We start from the raw sequence: 21,373 nt of genomic DNA, 5'->3' as shown, positions 1-21,373 counted from the left end.
GACGTAGCAGAAGGTCGGGGCAGGCAGCAAGGATCGTAGTCAGGGGCAACGGCAGGAGGTCTGGAACACAGGCTAGGAACACACAAGGAAACGCTTTCACTGGCACAATGGCAACAAGATCCGGCGAGGGAGTGCAGGGGAAGTGAGGTATACATAGGGAGTGCACAGGTGAACACACTAATTAGAACAACTGCGCCAATCAGTGGCGCAGTGGCCCTTTAAATCGCAGAGACCCGGCGCGCGCGCGCCCTAGGGAGCGGGGCCGCGCGCGCCGGGACAGGACCGACGGAGAGCGAGTCAGGTACGGGAGCCGGGGTGCGCATCGCGAGCGGGCGCCACCCGCATCGCGAATCGCATCCCGGCTGGAGGCGGTATCGCAGCGCACCCGGTCAGTGGATCTGACCGGGGCGCTGCAGTAGCGAGGATGTTGCGAGCGCTCCGGGGAGGAGCGGGGACCCGGAGCGCTCGGCGTAACAGTGTTACAGTTGGTGTAGTGCCTAATGTCAGACTCTTGTCCTATGACCTCACTCCTAAATTTTTTGCTGGGTTTTACATATCTACAGATGGAACAGTGGCTGCAAGGATATGTGCCTATCCTCTTATTACTCAGCCATGTTAGGGGTGGGTGGCAGATATGATCACTCAAGTTTCTGCCCCGGCAGTATGTTATTTGTGGGCTAACAGGTATGATGCCCTTCAGTATATCATCTGATGTCAGCATTTTCCAGTAGGTGGAGATAACTTCTCTCACCTCTCCTGCCTGCTCGTCGAATGTACCTATTATCCGCAATGGTTCTGTACTCGTAGTGCCCGTACTCGTAGTGTCTTGTCTGTTTTGCTTGTGTGTTGTAAGGAGGGACTCACGATTGCTAGTTAGGGCCCTAACATAGGCCTTTTTTAGAACTCTGGGTACCCTCGATCTCTTAGTCTAGCTCTGAGTTCAGCAGCTTTAACCTTAAACTCCTCCAGTGTAGAACAATTTCAGCGTACTCTAAGGTACTGTCCCACTGGTATACCTCTCTTTAATGAAGGGGGATGACAGCTTCCCCATTGGAGTAGAATGTTGGTCGCTGTTTCTTTGCAATGTAATGTGGTCATTACTCGATTGCCTGGGGCAAACGCTCAGATCAAGGAACACCACAAGTTGGTCTCACTAAGTGTATGGGTGAATCTTAGCCCAAGATCATTCCTATTAAGCTCTGATACAAAGCCGTCAAAGTGTTTCTTTGTGGAGGACCATATGAGAAATGTTGTCTATATACCGGAGCCAAAAATGTATGTGCCCGGTATACGACGACATTCCCTTTGCAAACACCACTTGGTCCTCCCACCAGCCGAGGTACAGGTTAACGTAACTGGCAAGGGCTCACCATAGCTGTACCTCTCTGCTAGTGGGAGGACCCGCCCTCAGAGAAAAAAGTTTTTTAAAGTACAAAATGTAGGAGCTCCATTATGAATGTATTGTGGGCGGTGAATTGTACACCTCTCGTACTGAGGAAAGATTGCACTGCTGCACAACCCTGTCTATGTAAGATGGAAGAGTAGAGGGCTTCCACGTCCAGAGACGCCAGATAGCAGCCCCTCTCCACGTGGAGGCCCTCTAGATGACTTAAAACATCCGTTGTGTCTCTAATGTATGACGTCAACGAATGCACAAATGGACGCAATACACTGTCATCATACTGACTAGGGCCCTGTGTAAGGTTATCAATCCCCGAGACGATTGGTCGTCCCCTCAGGGGATTGAACCCTTTATGGACTTTAGGGATGCTGTAAAAGGATGCTATCCTAGGAGAGTCAGGTTTGAGATATTCAAATTCTCTCTCATCTATTAAGCGAGCTTGTCTCGCTCTAGTGAGAATATCAAGCAACTCCTCACTGAACAACCTACTCTGATCCCTGGGTAGTTTTTTTTTTTTTTATAACATTCCCGGCCCCCTCCAGTATAGTCATGCAAATTGTACGGGATGCCTCCTTGGTCATAACTACTATTTTTCCACCTTTATCTGATGGTTTTATGACCAGGGAGGCATCCCCCTCAAGTGCACACAGGGCCCTTCTCTCTTGATATGTTAAATACACACCTCAGGAAGGAATTACAGATGAACTGTGAAAAAGAAAAAACACAAGTATATTGGAAAGTTATATAACTTTTTTGTTTCTGCTGTATGGGAAAAGCAATTGTTGTGCGCTGCATATCTCCTTTAAGAAAATAGATCCATTCTGTAAATCAAGCAGGGATAGGAGGGAGAGTGAGGAGGCGTTCCAGCCCTTAGTCCTTCGGGGGCTCGGGAACACCTCTTCGACTTCTGGAGCAGGAGAATGTAAGAATATTTCTATGTTATAGAAGCACAGACAGATCTATATACCATGTGTCACTTCAGCCTAACAGCAGTGTTAGCAGTTTGGAACATAAATTGCAGCTGATGGGGTTGTCCCACTATTAGGCTACTTCCACATTGCCGTTATGTCCCGGCAGTACACCGGCCAATGGCAAACGACGGGAGTATAGCGGGGAAAAAAAATTAGTGCATGCACCATCTTTTTCTCCTGCTCTACTCCTCTAAAACAATGCACCCCATTATAATCAATGGAACCCACTTCCCCGTCAGAATGGAGGGGCTGAGAACGTGAAGAGCATGGGCCTATTGTTACGCCGAGCGCTCCGGGTCCCCGCTCCTCCCCGGAGCGCTCGCAGCATCCTCTCATTCGCAGCGCCCCGGTCAGACCTGCTGACCGGGTGCGCTGCAATATCACTCCCAGCCGGGATGCGATTCGCGACGCAGGAGGCGCCCGCTCGCGATGCGCATCACGGCTCCCGTACCTGACCCGTTCTCCGTCTGTCTTGTCCCGGCACGCGCGGCCCCGCTCCTTAGGAGCGCGCGCGCGCCGGGTCTCTGCAATTTAAAGGGCCACTGCGCCACTGATTGGCGCAGCAGGCCTAATCAGTGTGTTCACCTGTGCACTCCCTACTTATACCTCACTTCCCCTGCACTCCCTCGCCGGATCTTGTTGCCATTGTGCCAGTGAAAGCGTTCCCTTGTGTGTTCCTAGCCTGTGTTCCAGACCTCCTGCCGTTGCCCCTGACTACGATCCTTGCTGCCTGCCCTGACCTTCTGCTACGTCCGACCTTGCTCTTGTCTACTCCCTTGTACCGCGCTTATCTTCAGCAGTCAGAGAGGTTGAGCCGTTGCTGGTGGATACGACCTGGTTGCTACCGCCGCTGCAAGACCATCCCGCTTTGCGGCGGGCTCTGGTGAATACCAGTAGCAACTTAGAACCTGTCCACCAACACGGTCCACGCCAATCCCTCTCTGGCACAGAGAATCCACCTCCAGCCAGCCGAATCGTGACAGTAGATCCGGCCATGGATCCCGCTGAAGTCCCGCTGCCAGTTGTTGCCGACCTCACCACGGTGGTCGCCCAGCAGTCGCAACAGATAGCGCAACAAGGCCACCAGCTGTCTCAACTGACCGTGATGCTACAGCAGCTATTACCACAGCTCCAGCAATCTTCTCCTCCGCCAGCTCCTGCACCTCCTCCGCAGCGAGTGGCCGCTTCCAGCCTTCGATTATCCTTGCCGGATAAATTTGATGGGGACTCTAAGTTTTGCCGAGGCTTTCTTTCGCAATGTTCCGTGCACTTGGAGATGATGTCGGACCAGTTTCCTACTGAAAGGTCTAAGGTGGCTTTCGTAGTCAGCCTTCTGTCTGGGAAAGCTCTGTCATGGGCCACACCGCTCTGGGACCGCAATGACCCTGTCACTGCCTCTGTACACTCCTTCTTCACGGAGATTCGAAGTGTCTTTGAGGAACCTGCCCGAGCCTCTTCTGCTGAGACTGCCCTGCTGAACCTGGTCCAGGGTAATTCTTGTTGGCGAGTACGCCATCCAATTCCGTACTCTTGCCTCCAAATTATCCTGGAATAACGAGGCCCTCTGCGCGACCTTTAAAAAAGGCCTATCCAGTAACATTAAAGATGTGCTGGCCGCACGAGAAATTCCTGCTAACCTGCATGAACTTATTCATCTTGCCACCTGCATTGACATGCATTTTTCCGAAAGGCGTCAGGAGCTCCGCCAGGATATGGACTTTGTTCGCACAAGGCGGTTTCTCTCCCCGGCTCCTCTCTCCTCTGGTCCTCTGCAATCCGTTCCTGTGCCTCCCGCCGTGGAGGCTATGCAAGTTGACCGGTCTCGCTTGACACCTCAAGAGAGGACACGACGCCGCATGGAGAATCTTTGCCTGTACTGTGCCGGTACCGAACATTTCTTGAAGGATTGTCCTATCCGTCCTCCCCGCCTGGAAAGACGTACACTGACTCCGCACAAAGGAGAGACAGCTCTTGATGTGAACTCTGCTTCTCCACGCCTTACTGTGCCTGTGCAGATATCTTCTTCTACCTTCTCCTTCTCTGCTATGGCCTTCTTGGATTCCGGATCTGCAGGAAATTTTATTTTGGCCTCTCTCATCAACAGGTTTAACATCCCGGTGACCAGTCTCGCCAGACCCCTCTACATCAATTCTGTTAACAATGAAAGATTGGACTGTACCGTGCGTTACCGCACGGAACCTCTCCTAATGTGCATCGGACCCCATCACGAAAAAATTGAATTTTTGGTCCTCTCCAACTGCACTTCAGAAATTCTTCTTGGATTACCGTGGCTTCAACGCCATTCCCCAACCCTTGATTGGCCCACAGGAGAAATCAAGAACTGGGGTACTTCTTGTCACAAGGACTGTCTTAAACCGGTGCCCAGTACTCACAGTCGTGACCCTGTGGTTCCCCCGGTATCTGGTCTTCCTAAGGCTTATCTGGACTATGCTGATGTTTTTTGCAAAAAGCAGGCAGAGACTTTACCTCCTCACAGGCCTTATGACTGTCCTATTGACCTCCTCCCGGGTACTACTCCACCCCGGGGCAGAATCTATCCTCTGTCTGCTTCAGAAACCCAAGCCATGTCGGAGTACATCCAGGAGAATTTAAAAAAGGGGTTTATCCGCAAGTCCTCCTCTCCTGCCGGAGCTGGATTTTTTTTTGTGTTCAAAAAAGATGGCTCCCTACGCCCTTGCATTGTTTACCGCGGACTTAATAAAATCACGGTAAAAAAACGCTACCCCTTACCTCTTATCTCGGAACTCTTTGATCGCCTACAAGGCTCCCACATCTTTACCAAACTGGACTTAAAAGGTGCTTATAATCTCATCCGCATCAGGGAGGGGGACGAATGGAAGACTGCATTTAACACCAGAGATGGACACTTTGAGTATCTGGTCATGCCCTTTGGCCTGTGCAACGCCCCTGCCGTCTTCCAAGACTTTGTTAATGAAATTTTTCGTGATCTCCTATATACCTGTGTTGAGGTTTACCTGGACGATATTCTGATTTTTTCTGCCAACTTAGAAGAACACCGCCAGCATGTCCGCATGGTTCTTCAGAGACTTCGGGACAATCAACTTTATGCCAAAATGGAGAAATATCTCTTTGAATGTCAATCTCTTCCTTTCCTAGGATACTTGGTCTCTGGCCAGGGACTACAAATGGACCCAGATAAACTATCTGCCGTGTTAGATTGGCCACGCCCCTCCGGACTCCGTGCTATCCAACATTTCTTGGGGTTCGCCAATTATTACAGACAATTCATTCCACACTTCTCCACTATTGTGGCCCCTATCGTGGCTTTAACCAAGAAAAATGCCAATCCTAAGTCCTGGTCTCCCCAAGCGGAAGACGCATTTAAACATCTCAAGTCTGCCTTTTCTTCTGCTCCCGTGCTCTCCAGACCTGACCCATCTAAACCCTTTCTATTGGAGGTAGATGCCTCCTCTGTGGGAGCTGGAGCTGTCCTTCTACAAAAAAATTCTTCCGGGCATGCTGTTACTTGTGGGGTTTTTTCTAGGACCTTCTCTTCGGCGGAGAAAAACTACTCCATTGGTGATCGAGAACTACTGGCCATTAAATTGGCGCTTGAGGAATGGAGACACCTGCTGGAGGGATCAAAATATCCAGTTATTATATACACTGATCACAAGAATCTCTCCTATCTCCAGTCTGCCCAACGACTGAACCCTCGCCAGGCTAGGTGGTCGTTGTTCTTTGCCCGTTTTAACTTTGAAATCCATTTTCGCCCTGCTGACAAGAACATTAGGGCCGATGCCCTCTCTCGTTCTTCTGATGCCTCTAAAGCAGAGGTCTCTCCGCAACACATCATTCCTCCGGACTGTCTGATCTCCACTCCTCCAGCTTCCATCAGGCAAACTCCTCCAGGGAAGACCTTTGTTTCGCCACGCCAGCGTCTCAGGATTCTCAAATGGGGACACTCCTCCCACCTCGCAGGCCATGCAGGCATCAAAAAATCCTTTCAACTCATCTCTCGATTTTATTGGTGGCCGACTCTGGAGACTGATGTTGTTGATTTCGTGCGGGCCTGTACTGTCTGTCCCCGGGATAAGACTCCTCGCCAGAAGCCTGCTGGTCTCCTTCATCCTCTGCCTGTTCCTGAACAGCCTTGGTCACAGATTGGTATGGACATTATTACGGACTTGCCCTCATCCCGTGGCAACACAGTTGTTTGGGTAGTCGTTGATCGATTTTCCAAGATGGCACATTTTATTCCTCTTCCTGGTCTTCCTTCAGCGCCTCAGTTGGCAAAGCAATTTTTTGTACACATTTTTCGCCTTCGCGGTTTGCCCACGCATATCGTCTCGGATAGAGGCGTCCAATTCGTGTCTAAATTCTGGAGGGCCCTCTGTAAACAGCTCAAGATCAAATTGAACTTCTCTTCTTCTTATCATCCCCAATCCAATGGGCAAGTAGTAAGAATTAATCAGGTTCTGGGTGACTATTTACGGCATTTTGTTTCCTCCCGCCAGGATGACTGGGCAGATCTTCTACCATGGGCCGAATTCTCATACAACTTCAGAGTCTCCGAATCTTCTGCTAAATCCCCATTTTTCGTGGTGTACGGCCGTCACCCTCTTCCTCCCCTCCCTTGCCCTCTGGTTTGCCCGCTGTGGATGAAGTGACTCGTGATCTTTCCACCATATGGAAAGAAACCCAAAATTCTCTTTTACAGGCTTCATCCCGGATGAAAAAATTTGCTGATAAAAAAAAGAAGAACGCCCCCTATTTTTGCTCCCGGAGACAAGGTATGGCTCTCCGCTAAATATGTCCGCTTTCGTGTCCCCAGTTACAAACTGGGACCACGCTATCTTGGTCCTTTCAAAATCTTGTGCCAGATTAACCCTGTCTCTTACAAACTCCTTCTTCCTCCTTCTCTCCGTATTCCCAATGCCTTCCATGTCTCTCTCCTTAAACCACTCATCCTTAACCGCTTCTCTCCCAAAGTTGTTTCTCCCACTCCTGTTCCCGGTTCGTCTGATGTCTTCTCTGTGAAGGAGATTCTTGCCTCCAAGATTGTCAGAGGTAAAAAAAAATTTTGGGTGGATTGGGAAAACTGTGGCCCAGAGGAGAGATCCTGGGAACCTGAGGACAACATCCTAGACAAAAGTCTTATCCTCAGGTTCTCAGGCTCCAAGAAGAGGGGGAGACCCAAGGGGGGGGGGGTACTGTTACACCGAGCGCTCCGGGTCCCCGCTCCTCCCCGGAGCGCTCGCAGCATCCTCTCATTCGCAGCGCCCCGGTCAGACCTGCTGACCGGGTGCGCTGCAATATCACTCCCAGCCGGGATGCGATTCGCGACGCAGGAGGCGCCCGCTCGCGATGCGCATCTCGGCTCCCGTACCTGACCCGTTCCCCGTCTGTCTTGTCCCGGCACGCGCGGCCCTGCTCCTTAGGGAGCGCGCGCGCCGGGTCTCTGCAATTTAAAGGGCCACTGCGCCACTGATTGGCGCAGCAGGCCTAATCAGTGTGTTCACCTGTGCACTCCCTACTTATACCTCACTTCCCCTGCACTCCCTCGCCGGATCTTGTTGCCATTGTGCCAGTGAAAGCGTTCCCTTGTGTGTTCCTAGCCTGTGTTCCAGACCTCCTGCCGTTGCCCCTGACTACGATCCTTGCTGCCTGCCCTGACCTTCTGCTACGTCCGACCTTGCTCTTGTCTACTCCCTTGTACCGCGCTTATCTTCAGCAGTCAGAGAGGTTGAGCCGTTGCTGGTGGATACGACCTGGTTGCTACCGCCGCTGCAAGACCATCCCGCTTTGCGGTGGGCTCTGGTGAATACCAGTAGCAACTTAGAACCGGTCCACCAACACGGTCCACGCCAATCCCTCTCTGGCACAGAGGATCCACCTCCAGCCAGCCGAATCGCGACACCTATCCTCCTTTTCCCACAGTCAACTATTTTCTGATGCATATGAACAGAGTTGTATTGGAGGTGGGTTTGATCTGATTTGATGCAGATTTCAAGAGTGGAATATTTGTCAAAATGTGGCTTATTATCTAACCATGGTGAACACTGCTTAATGGATCTACAGAGCTGTTTGTCACCAGTCTATATAGCACAGTAGCCTACCCTATGAGGGCAAACCATGAGCCCATACAGCAGAGTAGCCTATCCTGAGTGCAAACCATGAGCCTATACAGTACAGTAGGTTACCTTATGAGGGTTGTGAGTCTACACAGCACAGTAGGTTACCCTACCAGGGCAAACCATGAGTCTACACAGCACAGTAAGTTACCCTACTAGGGCAAACCATGAGTCTATACAGCACAGTAAGTTACCCTAGCAGGGCAAACCATGAGGCTATACAGCACAGTAGCCAACCCTGTGGGCAAACCATGAGTCTATACAGCAGAGGAGGCTATCCTGAGTGCAAACCATGAGCCTATACAGTACAGTAGGTTACCTTATGAGGGTTGTGAGTCTGCACAGTAAGTTACCCTACCAGGGTAAACCATGAGTCTATACAGCACAGTAAGTTACCCTACCAGGGCAAACAATGAGTCTACACAGCAAAGTAGGTTAACCTACCAGGGCAAACCATGAGTCTATACAGCACAGTAACTACCCTGTGGGCAAACCATGAGTCTATACAGCACAGTAACTACCCTGTGGGCAAACCATGAGTCTATGGGTTTTCTTCAAGCACCTGCATGAGTCAGCATGACTCAGGTTATGGCCTCTATCTGCAGTACTGGCTTCATATTCCGCCACATAACGCAGAGAAACGACACATTCTACAGTGTAAGGAAATATGTGAATATAAAATATGATAGGAAAAAGGAACAGACGTTCCAGCTTCTGTCGGGAGTTGTAGTTTTTTCACCAAGGCGTTTCCCTTTACAACCGTCTGTACCGCAAGCCTGCAGAAACTACCTGTCCCAGAACGCGCTGCGACAACCTGGCGTTTCGGCTGGCAAGCTGAGGGCCACCGCCCATTAGGCTGTAAGCGCCTCTCACAAGCCATGGAGCCGTCGGGTGCCCTTTTACGGTTGCTGACATCAGCTGTGGAGGAGAAAGGGCGGGAGAGGCTGACATGACGCCACCGGGCGGTTCCACACACTATAGGAGGAGCGAGCGGGGGGCGGTCCAGGAGGCACGTCCAGTCAGCGGGGAGTAACCGGCTAGCGGAGAGACCGTTATTCAGCTTCAGCAGCAGCAGTAGAGGACACAGCGAGCAGCCTGTGCCAGTGTACGAGTAAGGGCGTAGCTCCCGGCGCCAGTCAGCACCACCCTGTACCACAGATACAGCTAGCCGCAGCTGAGCCCACACCCGCTCCGTGCAACATGGTGGACCGCGAGCAGCTGGTGCAGAAAGCCCGACTGGCTGAACAAGCCGAGAGATACGACGATATGGCGGCTGCCATGAAAGCAGTAAGTGCGGCTCCTGTCCCCTGACACATGTGCTCCTATCTCCCGCCACACTGCGGTACAGCCGGCTCCAGCTGACTGTCGTGACGTCACGGCTGCCCCTGTCCACCCTAGATAAGGCTGCGGGCTAGCTGTCAGCAGGGAAGAGGGTGGGGGCATTGGATGGGCTAGGGGTACTCATAGATAGGAGGGCTGCTGGAATGGGACTCGTCTCTGCCTGGTGCCCAGTGGCTAGCACTCCTCCTTTCTTACCTATTATACCCCATGGTCAGTGCCATATGCTTGCCACTCACAGAGCAGTGGTGAGGGAGACAAAGCAGTGGTGGGAGGCAGTACCAGCCCTTCCAGAAGATTCTGCATTTGTCATATTGCAGAGGAGAGGCTGGACTGTCTGGAGGAGGGAGGGGAATGGGGGAAGAGGCAATTGTTTAAATGGATCGAGGGAAAGCGCAGGGTGCTGTGAGGGGCACATCTACATCCTCTATAGGATGGCACATGCTCTGCCCTCACACATGCTACTGCTGTATCTTCATGTGCCAGTCAGCCACATCTGGTTCAAATATTGTTTATCTTACAAATAAGCATTTGGTTTCTTATTCCAGATTAGGATCCTCTGATGCAGACTATTGCATATGTAGATGATGGATCTCTGCTTCCTTACAGCCATCACATGCTCCCATGTCCAGTGTATGTAGCGATGGCATGCATGCAGAAGTATGTCCTTCTCTGCCCTCACGCAGTGAAACTTGTTACCTCACTCATTTCCATAGCAACCAGTGATGTCATTTGGAGACTAAATCTGCATTGCGCCCAGGTGGTTGGTACCAGACAGCATGTATGGCCCTTATCCAAGACACTGCAATGATGAAATATGATGACGCTGCCAGCATTTACCTCGCCTAAAGTGACCTGGACTTATTGTCCATCGTTCCTGTAAAGCAGACATATTCCAGAGTGATGGATACTTTGCGCTCTCTATAGCTTCAGTCCATAGCAGAGCTTGTTACCTAATTTCTGTAACCCGCTGCTGGTTAGGACTAGATCTGTTATCCTTAAATTTATTTTGGAATATGAGATCCAGTGATCTGGATCAGGTCTAACCCTCTTATTAGCAGTTATTAATTTTTTTTTCTTTTTCTAAATGTATTGACATCTGGAAAAAGGAAAGCTACATGAGTTCAGATCTTTGTAATTCACTGGGCAGTGAATTTTTATAGGTCAGAATGAGGTATTAATCTAATTTCAATTTAGGGTCCTCTCCTGCTTATACCTTTTTACAAATTGCAAATTGATGAATAATACACAGTGGCTGCAGGTGACACATGCAAATGGCCATATTCTTGGGCCTTGGTGGCACACGCAATTAGCACTTCTAACCTAGAGAAGTTCGGGAAATAAGACGTCTGCCACTGAGTCTAGGTTCACACTGGGGATTCTCAGACGGAAATATTCAGGCTGGAAAATTAGTTGTCATTAGGACCCCGTGGATTGCGCCAAATAAACGAGCAAGATCATTCTTTTGTCAGCAGAAGCTCTGCTGCTGCAATTCCGAAGTGTGCAGCGGAGTCCCACTTACAGCAATGGATTTTTCTGCATCAGAATTTTCTAGCGTAATTTCTATGTGGATTTATTGGAAATTCTCCAGTATGAACCCTGCCTTTCATGTGATCTTGTTTTATTGTGTGGTGACCCACTGTATATGGCGGGACCATGGAGTGTAGGTGGTGGGGCCAGATGGTATTAACCCCTGGGGCAAGATGTTTTTAACCCCTAGTGTTCGTGACACCAGAATGTGGTTGGTTGGTGTCGGCACCGACGACAACCAACCCAGAAACGGCATATATTAAAGGAGAGTACAAAGCAGGTTTTAATGCAACTGGAACTTTACTGAAGAAGGCAGTATAATATTTGTTACAGATAGCCAACTTCCACAGAGGTGACCGGGACACAGGGAACCTCTCAGGCTTTCTTGGACTTGTAGAGATAATGATGATGCAGGCCACTGTGCTACTGTTATGACTTTGGTAGGGACAGTAGAGACTTGACTTGTAGACCTAAATGAGACTTGCAGATTAGATGTGGCTGCAGACTTGTAGGCTTTGGCCTAGCTGTACTGGACTTAACTTGTACAGGACTTGTGCTTGCTTTCTTGTCCAGGAACTAAAAGGCCTAGTTTGGAGACTACAGCCCTTTATATATGTCAAGGGGCTGGACTAAAGCCCATTGGTAGCTGGTTTCCTGTGGTTACCTGTGCCTCTGGAACTCTGGGTATCAGGTGATCACATATCACATGACCTTAGGAAGGTCTTATACAGTTTAAACATCCTAATAACCTTTTGTACATAGTTTATATTCACTGTGCAATACTTATAATTGTACACGAGTAATATACAATAATAATGATATAGGGGGACCCTGCAGGAGAGCCCTGTGGACTTGAGACTCTACCTGAGGGGACTTTAGGAACTGTACAGAACCATGTTCTGTACCGGGACACGACAATTGCATAACTGCATGTCAATGTGACAGGTTCCCTTTAAAACAATCTTCATTATCCATTAGTAGTTCTGCCTGCCCACATTGTAATTGTGATGGGCAGACAGTTAAAGGATAACTCCAGGATATACAACTTATCCCCTATCCTAAGGATAGGGGATAAGTGTTAAATTTGCGGGGTTCCGACCCCTGGGCCACCTACGATCTCCTGAACAGTGCCCCGGCTCCTTGCATGGAACGAGCATTTTTGACACAGCACAAAGCTGCAGCCGACACTCCCTCTCCATACAGTTCTATGGCAGAGCCGAAGATTGCCGAAAGCAGCGCACCGGCTCTCCCATAGCACTGTATAGAGGGAGCGTGTCGGCCGCCGCTTCCTGCGGTGGTCGAAAATGCTCGTTCCATGCGCCATTCGGGAGATCGTGAGGGTCTCATCGGTTGGACCCCCATGATCTAATACTTAAACCCCTATCCTTAGTATAGGGGACAAGTTGTATATCCCGGAGTGATCCTTTTAAAGGGGTTATCCAGCTTCAAACCTGTTTACTTTCAGTAACTGGGGGCTACTGCTAATTGCTGGAGTGAAGCAATTTCTGCTTTCAACTATTGATGATTTAGATTTTGTGGTTAGTTGTCAGCAGCATGTAAATGGTCGTTACAAGTGCATTGATGGTGCAGTGGTCTGAATCTGCTGCCAGTAATGCAATAGTGGGCAGCAGATCTGTTGTCATTGCAGCCCGAGGCCTTTGCTAGGCCTATGTAACTGCTAACACTCTGCTTTTGAGAGACTGCAGATAACTTATACCAGAACATCGGTATAAGTTATCGGCTATTTCTCCACCGCGCCCCCCCCAGGCTCCGAAGAAGCCGTTGCAGATCATTGATTTAAAGCGGGCGCTTTAAATCAATGAACTGCAGCGGCTTTTGTTGGGCCAGAGACCGCTGCCGCCACCCGCTTCTCTCCCCCTGCCTGTCCGGGGGTCCTCCCAACCACCGCCACTGACCCCCCACCGAACAGCACCGCATGCTGCCCCATTGCCTCCCCCATCCCCGATTTTATAACTACCTGTTCCCGGGGCCTGCGCTACTTCTGGCTCCCGTCCTGCGCTGTCACTGTGCGCACAGACGGTGACGTCGCATGAGGACGTCACTCGTCATTGCACTGCGTAGTGCACAGCATAACGCAGGACGCAGCAGGAGCTAGAAGTAGCGGGGGCCCCAGACCCCCGGAACAGGTCATTATAAAACCGGGGATGGGGGGGGGGGGCAGGGGCGGGGCATTATCGGCAAGGTAATTGCTGATACCGATAACGTCCAAAATCGTGAATATCGGCCACACCGATAATCGGTCGATCCCTAGTACATATACACTGCCTTGATCTGTATAAGCAATTGAATGATTGCTCATACAAGTCCCCTAGGAGGACTAAAAGTGTGTTTTAAAAAAAATCCATACTGAGCTTTCTCTAGTATAAACCCCCTTAAGGACCAAGCGTTTTTCAGTTTTGTTTTTTTTCCCCCTTACATTTTAAAAATCATTACCCTTTCAATTTTGCACCTAAAAATACATGATTTTTTTTTTTGCGCCACCAATTCTACTTTGTAATGACATCAGTCATTTTACCCAAAAATCTACGACAAAACGGATTAAAAAAAAATCATTGTGTGACAAAATTGAAGAAAAAACTTAATTTTGGGGGCTTTTGTTTCTACGCAGTACATTTTTTGTTAAAAATTACACCTTATCTTCAGTAGGTCTATACGATTTAAAATATCATACTTTTATAGGTGGGATTTTGTCTTATTTCTTGTAAAAAACATAACTACATGCACGAAAATGTATACGTTTAAAATTGTCATCTTCTGACCCCTGTAACTTATTTTTTATTCCATGAACGGGGCTTTATGAGGGCTCATTTTTTGTGCCGTGATCTGAAGTTTTCAGCTGTACCAATTTTGTTTTGATCAGACTTTTTGATTGCTTTTTATAAAAAAAAAAAAAAACACTGAACAAAAATACGCTATTTTGGAGTTTTGAGAATTTTCTTTTGCGTGTACGCCATTGACCGTGCGGTTTAATTTACAATATATTTTTATGATTCGGGCGTTTACGCACGCGACTATACCACATGTTTTTTTTTTATTTACACACTTTTTTTAAATGGTGAAAAGGGGGTGATTCTGATTTTTATTAGGGAAGGGGTGAAACAGGGATGTGGAATTCCTATCGCCCTACACCCGGGACATGCAGTGCCGGGCAGGTGAATTTTTCCGTCCCTTAGCCCGGCTTCGGGCAGCAAGGGCCAGACCTGACAAGCGCGGCGGCGCTCAGAGGAGTGTATGGGGCGGGCTCCCGACTCGTGCCCGCTCCATACTCTGCAGCCCCCAGTAGTGCTGGGCGGTATACCGATTCATTCCGAATACCAACATTTTTTTCCTGCACAATATGAATTTTGCCCATACCGCAATACCGGTTGCCCCCCCCCCCCCCCCTCGAACGAGTGAATTATCCGCCGCGCTGTCCCCACATCGGTGAACTAATCATATGTGACCCACTGTTCTGCTTTTCTTCCCCCCCCCCCCCCCCAATGAATTATCAGCTGTGCTGTCCCCACATCATGTCACCCGCAAGCGCTCCTCTGCTCATGCTATGAGTTGCGGGCCGCCGGCTCTCGAAATATGTACTGTACTACAAAAAACGTTGCCCGGGCTGCAAAAATAAACTTAAACTCACCTTCCGAGATTCCCCGTTACCGGCCTCACGTCCCTCCACTGCGGTCCTGGGGATGGGAACGTCACAGAGCCGTCAGCCTATCAACGGCCGCAGCGATGTCCCGCCTCGGCCGCTGATGGGCTGAGCCCACTGTAATGTATGGAGCAGGCCGGCTTCATACATGTTAGTGGGCTCAGCCTATCACCGGCCGCAGCGATGTCCTGCCCCAAGGAAACATTAAGAGGACCGCAGCGCTGGACAGTAAAGACTGTATCAGAGCAACGGGGGAACGTAGGCAGGTTAGTTAAAATTTAGTTTGTTTGTTTTTGCCGCCAGGGAAACGTTATTTGTAGTACAGTACAAATTTCAAGCGCCGGCGGCCCACAACTCATAGGAGGATGAGCAGTGGAGCGCTTGCGGGTGACATGATGTGGGGACACATGGGGGGGGGGGGGAATACTGTTAAATACAGTGGAATACCATCAAAAAACCCAGTGATACACGTTTTTGCTCATACCGCCCAGCTCTGATTTCTGTAGCTGGGAGCCGCCGTTAATAGCCAGCATGCGGCGATCGCCGTGTCTGGCTATTAACCCTTTAGATCGCCGCTGTCAAAGCTGACAGTGGCATCTAAAGGGACATGTGAATGCTCCCTAGTGGGGTGGATAGCCCCCACCCCCTAATGATTCCACCTAAAAGTCTAATAAAGTGTGTGTGTGTGTGTGTAAAAAAAAAAAGTATACAAGTTTAAAAGACACACATTAACGACTTCCATGTTAAAAGTTCAAATCACCCCCTTTTCCTATATGTAAACATATTTAGTATCGCTGCGTTAGTAATTGTACGAACTATTAAAATTATAGCATTATGTATCCCATATGGTGAATGACGTAAATGTGAAAAAAATACCAAACCACAGAATTGCAATTTTCCAAATATCCCATGAAAATTATTTTTTTTTAACCCCTTAACGACGCAGGACGTATATTTACGTCCTGCGCCGGCTCCCGCGATATGAAGCGGGATCGCTCCGCGATCCCGCATCATATCGCGTCGGTCCCGGCGCTAATCAACGGCCGGGACCCGCGGCTAATACCACACATCGCCGATCGCGGCGATGTGCGGTATTAACCCTTTAGAAGCGGCGGTCAAAGCTGACCGCCGCTTCTAAAGTGAAAGTGACCCTGCTGCTCAGTCGGGCTGTTCGGGACCGCCGCGGTGAAATCGCGGCGTCCCGAACAGCTGATCGGACACCGGGAGGGCTCTTACCTGCCTCCCCGGTGTCCGATCGACGAATGACTGCTCCGTGCCTGAGTTCCAGGCAGGAGCAGTCAAGCGCCGATAATGCTGATCACAGGCGTGTTAATGCACGCCAGTGATCAGCATTAGAGATCAGTGTGTGCAGTGTTATAGGTCCCTATGGGACCTATAACACTGCAAAAAAAATGTAAAAAAAAAGTGTTAATAAAGGTCATTTAACCCCTTCCCTAATAAAAGTTTGAATCACCCCCCTTTTCCCATTAAAAAAATAAAACAGTGTAAAAAAAATAAAAAATAAACATATGTGGTATCGCCGGGTGCGTAAATGTCCGAACTATAAAAATATATCATTAATTAAGCCGTACGGTCAATGGCGTACGCGCAAAAAAATTCCAAAGTCCAAAAAAGCGTATTTTGGTCACTTTTTATATCATTAAAAAATGAATAAAAAGTGATCAAAAAGTCCGATCAAAACAAAAATCATACCGATAAAAACTTCAGATCACGGCGCAAAAAATGAGTCCTCATACCACCCCATACGTGGAAAAATAAAAAAGTTATAGGGGTCAGAAGATGACATTTTTAAACGTATAAATTTTCCTGCATGTAGTTATGATTTTTTCCAGAAGTGCGACAAAATCAAACCTATATAAGTAGGGTATCATTTTAACCGTATGGACCTACAGAATAATGATAAGGTGTAATTTTTACCGAAATATGCACTGCGTAGAAACGAAAGCCCCCAAAAGTTACAAAATGGCGTTTTTTTTTTCGATTTTGTCGCACAATGATTTTTTTTTCCGTTTCGCTGTGCATTTTTGGGTAAAATAACTAATGTCACTGCAAAGTAGAATTGGCGACGCAAAAAATAAGCCATAATATGGATTTTTAGGTGGAAAATTGAAAGGGTTATGATTTTTAAAAGGTAAGGAGGAAAAAACGAAAGTGCAAAAACGGAAAAACCCTGAGTCCTTAAGGGGTTAAAAGTGATCAATACCAAAATGGTACCGATGCAAATAATGATCCTTCATACAGCCTGGTATTAAAATTGACAGAATACAAAAAGGTGCACACTGGCATGTTCGAGGTAAAACCTCCCCTTCAGAGGGGGAGATCTTACCACGAACATGCCGGTGTGCACCTTTTTGTATGCTGTCAATTTTAATGGAACTAAATAAACGGATGGTTTTACCAGCACTATGACTACTTTGGACTTTTACAATATTGGCTGTACTGTGTGTCAGTCTGACGAATATTTAGCATGTCTTTTAAGGGGGAACTCCGGTATATTTGACTGTCTGAATAGTTTTTTATGCAGTGCTCTCTACAGTAAAACGGACATGTTATCTTTACTCTGTGGGTCAATATATGCTTGAGGCGGCACACAGTGCACTAGGTCTTCTCAACCATATTCTAGGCATACCATTATAGACAAGTTGGGCTGTTTTATACCTACGAAAAAGAGGTTTAGGGCTTGTTTAAATGAATGGATTTATTTTCTAACCCTTTGGAAAGGGGTGGGGCCTCCATGCGCTATCCGCACAGATTTTCGCCAGCTGTTTGAACAGCTTAAAAATTTTTGGTGACAGTTGGGTTTTAAAACAATACTTTTTTATTTTTTTTTTAACATGCTTTTGTTATTGGACTACTTACAATACAAAACTATGCTCTTAAATGCCTTAGGCTAAGTTTCTACTTGTTTTTTTTTTTTTTTTTTGTCCTGCATTTTTTGGTTTGAAAAAAAACGCCAGTGCAACTTCCTGCGTCTTGCGGTTTTTCTGGTGTTTTTCATTTATGTGGAAATTTAATTTTTTGGCCCCTTTTGGCCTTTTTTTTCTTCTTTGGTACCCAAAATTTGTCGGTTACCCAAGAAAAAAGGATGCAGTAGTGATGTAAAAAAATTTTTTTTAAAATGTATATTTTCTTATATTTAATTTTTTATAAAGTGTGTTTTTCACTTTTTTTCTTAACATTTTTTTAGGTAGTACTACTACTCCCAGCAGGGAATGCACTGTTCCATGATGGTGGTAGTAGTAGTTCATGTACTAATATCGCCCAATGCAATCGTCCATAATATAGAGCGGCTCTATACAGCACTCGCATCTCTGCTCTGTACTCCGGGTCGGCCAGTGATGTGAATAGAAATTCACATCATTCATTCATATTTTCCACCCAGAGTGGGGTTTAGCCGGATGGTTGTAGCCAATCACAGCTCTCAGCGGGAAATATGAATGAGTGATTTTGTAGTCATATGACTGGCCAGAGTATAGCGCAGAGATGCGAGCGCTGTATAAAGCCGCTCCGCATCTCTGCAATAGATAGGACGATCACAGCAGATGTCAAGAGTGATACCAGCTGTTATCTGTCCTTAATTGCAGGTACTACTACTCCCATCATGGAGCACACTCTGCTCCATGTTGGGAGCTGTAGTACCTGCAGTTAAGGAAAGATAACAGCAAATTTCAGTCCTGACACCCGCTGTGATCTTCCTGTATAATGTATAGATGCCGCCGGCCGTTCTTCTATGGTCCCCTGCACTGACGTGGCAGGGGACCATAGAAGAGCGGCTGGCCGCATGTATTCATTATACAGGAGGATCGCAACAGACCCGGGGCGATCTGTCAATGAGTACAGGAACTACTACTCCCATCATGGAACAGTGTGTTCCATGCTGGGGGTAGTAGTACTACCTAAAGAATAAAGAAGAAAATGTGAAACACACACACACACACACTACATCTTTAGTGCCCTGCCCGCCCACATAAATTGATCCTTGTTTAAAAATGTATAAAAAAAATTTGTTAGAAAAAGATTGTATAACGAAATTTTTTAATATCACTACTGTATCTTTTTTTTAAATATATATATTTTTTATTTATTTTTTTAATGGTATCCTACGAAATTTTATTAAAAAAGGTATCTCAATCACTTTTTATTTTTTATTTTTTGGATTGCTTAAGTCCAAAAGAGAATAAAAACCGCCTAAAAAAGAAAGTCAGTTAAAAACCCACATGGTGTTTTTCTTGGCGTTTTTTTTTTTTTTTTTACTCTCATAGACTTCTATGGGAGAAAAACACCACTATTTCAGGGGAAAAATCGCCAGTGGCTCAACATGCTGCTACTCTTTAAAACCTCTCATTGAATCACCAGTCAGGGAATGCTCGCCAGTCAGGAAGGTTACTATTGATGTACAGTGCCAGCCCTTAACCCCTGTACATCCTGATCCGCTGGGACTTAACACACAACCTGCCACTAGGGACCTGCTGTAGTGGCAGACATCAGCAATCAAGCTGATGTCTGCCATTAACCCCTCAGATGCATGTTAAATACCGATCAGGCAATGCAGCACTTTGAATGGATGCTCTACACTAAAAAATGAACCCTAACCAAAGGCAGTAAGAACAATAATAGAAAAATTATCTTTATTGAATAATATAGACAATGAAATGGCACAGTAGGAAAAGACTATGGTTAGCACATACCAGGGCAGGCTGTGAATGGGTATATAGAAAAAAAAAAGTATATATGACACTCATGCTGAGCCAAAAGTATAGGTAGTAAAATGATATAACCAGTACCAGATGATATATATAATAAGCCTTGCCCAGGGACATGCCAGACCCCTACATATGTTTAGCTCCGTCAAGCTTCCTCAGGGGGTGTGGCTAACTTTGGGTCAACATCGGCCATATAAAGCAAACTTGGGCCAATCACATTCATTCTCTTTCATACTAACAAAAGTGGCAATTCCTGAGTACTCTAATATCGGTATATTGCCACCAATGCATGGATAAAGGTCATGAATACCTGCTTTATATCCCTATATGTAAGCAGCGATCAGTCTTGCGAGACCGCACACCTGGTTTCGCCGCAGGTTATATTGTAAAATTACAAATTACAAAGTACAATTGGTGACGCAAAATAGGGATCGACCGATTTATCGGTTTGGCCAATATTATCGGCCGATATTCAGGATTTTGTGCGTTATCGGCAATTACCATGCCGATAATCTGATAATGCACCGCGACCGCCCCGGCCCCATTGCCTCCCCCATCCCCGGTTTGGGGCTCCTGCTGCGTCCTGCGTTACGCTGTGCGCAATGACGAGTGACGTGACGCGACATCACAGTCAGTGCGCACAGTGACAGCTCAGGAGGATGCCACCGGAGCCAGATGTAGAGTGAACCCCGGGAACAGGTAATTATAAAACCAGGGATGGGGGAGGCAATGGGGGCAGTGCGGTGGGGGGTGCGACGCGGTGCGGTGACGGTGATGGGACACAGGAGGTCCCCCGGACAGGCAGGGGGAGAGAAGCGGGTGGCGGCGGCGGCCTGTGGTACCGCAAAAGCCGCTGCAGTTCATTGATTTAAAGCACCCGCTTTACATCAATGATCTGCAGCGGTGTCGTGGGGGGGGGTCGGAGAGATTAATAGCCGATAACTTATACCGGGTTATCGGCTATCGGCCCGAACCTCCACATCGGCCCTAAAAAATCCATCCCTAATGCAAAAAACAAGCCCTTATATTGGTCTGTAAGTGCAAAGTTGAAAGCGTTATTTTTAGAAGGGTAGGAGGAAAAACGAAAATGCAAACAACGAAAATTTGCTGAGTCCTTAAGGGGAAAATAAGCCAAGGGGTTTAAGCAAGTAGTGACACCACATTTGTATGTATGTTTTTGTTTTCCTATTATAAAATAATGTAAAGGGGGGTGGTTCATACTTTTATTAGGGAAGGGGTTAAACCACGTTTATTAACTTTTTTTTTTTTTTTTTTTTTTTTTTACCTTTTAGGGGACTTTTACATGCAATCTTTTGATTGCATACACTGTTCAATGCTATGCCATTGCATAACATTGATTCGTGTTATCAGCACTCCATTCTGCCTGGAGCAGGCAGGTAAGGGCCCTCCCAGTGTTCTCTTAGCTGATTTCAATGCAGGTGTCCCAATTAGTCCGATTTAGCAGCCGAGATTGAATTTTTACAAATCTTAGATGCTGCGATCAAGAGTTACCCGCTGGACATCACCCGGATTCATGATCTGGCATTAGCCATGGTTCCTGATACTGATGCGTTTTGTTGGTAAAAAGGAACAATTAAAATTTTTATTGGGGGAGGGAATTTTTCAAAATTATT

At 47.5% G+C, this 21,373-nt stretch overlaps 1 protein-coding gene across 1 annotated transcript in view; it reads left to right on the top strand.

Annotated features, from left to right (window-relative positions):
• The first annotated feature begins 9,469 nt into the window (after positions 1–9,469).
• The window catches only part of YWHAG (tyrosine 3-monooxygenase/tryptophan 5-monooxygenase activation protein gamma), a 48,866-nt gene continuing 36,962 nt past the window's right edge, over positions 9,470–21,373 (top strand). Inside the window, exon 1 of the mRNA XM_056556789.1 lies at positions 9,470–9,776. Coding sequence (XP_056412764.1) covers positions 9,690–9,776 — 87 coding nt within the window. The 5' untranslated portion in view covers positions 9,470–9,689. The remainder of the gene's footprint in view (positions 9,777–21,373) is intronic.

Source organism: Hyla sarda, chromosome 2 (genome assembly GCF_029499605.1).
Source record: "Hyla sarda isolate aHylSar1 chromosome 2, aHylSar1.hap1, whole genome shotgun sequence".
NCBI lineage: Eukaryota > Metazoa > Chordata > Amphibia > Anura > Hylidae > Hyla > Hyla sarda.
The sequence above is the reverse complement of the archived record's forward strand: the minus strand, read 5'-3'. Positions and strand labels throughout refer to the sequence as shown.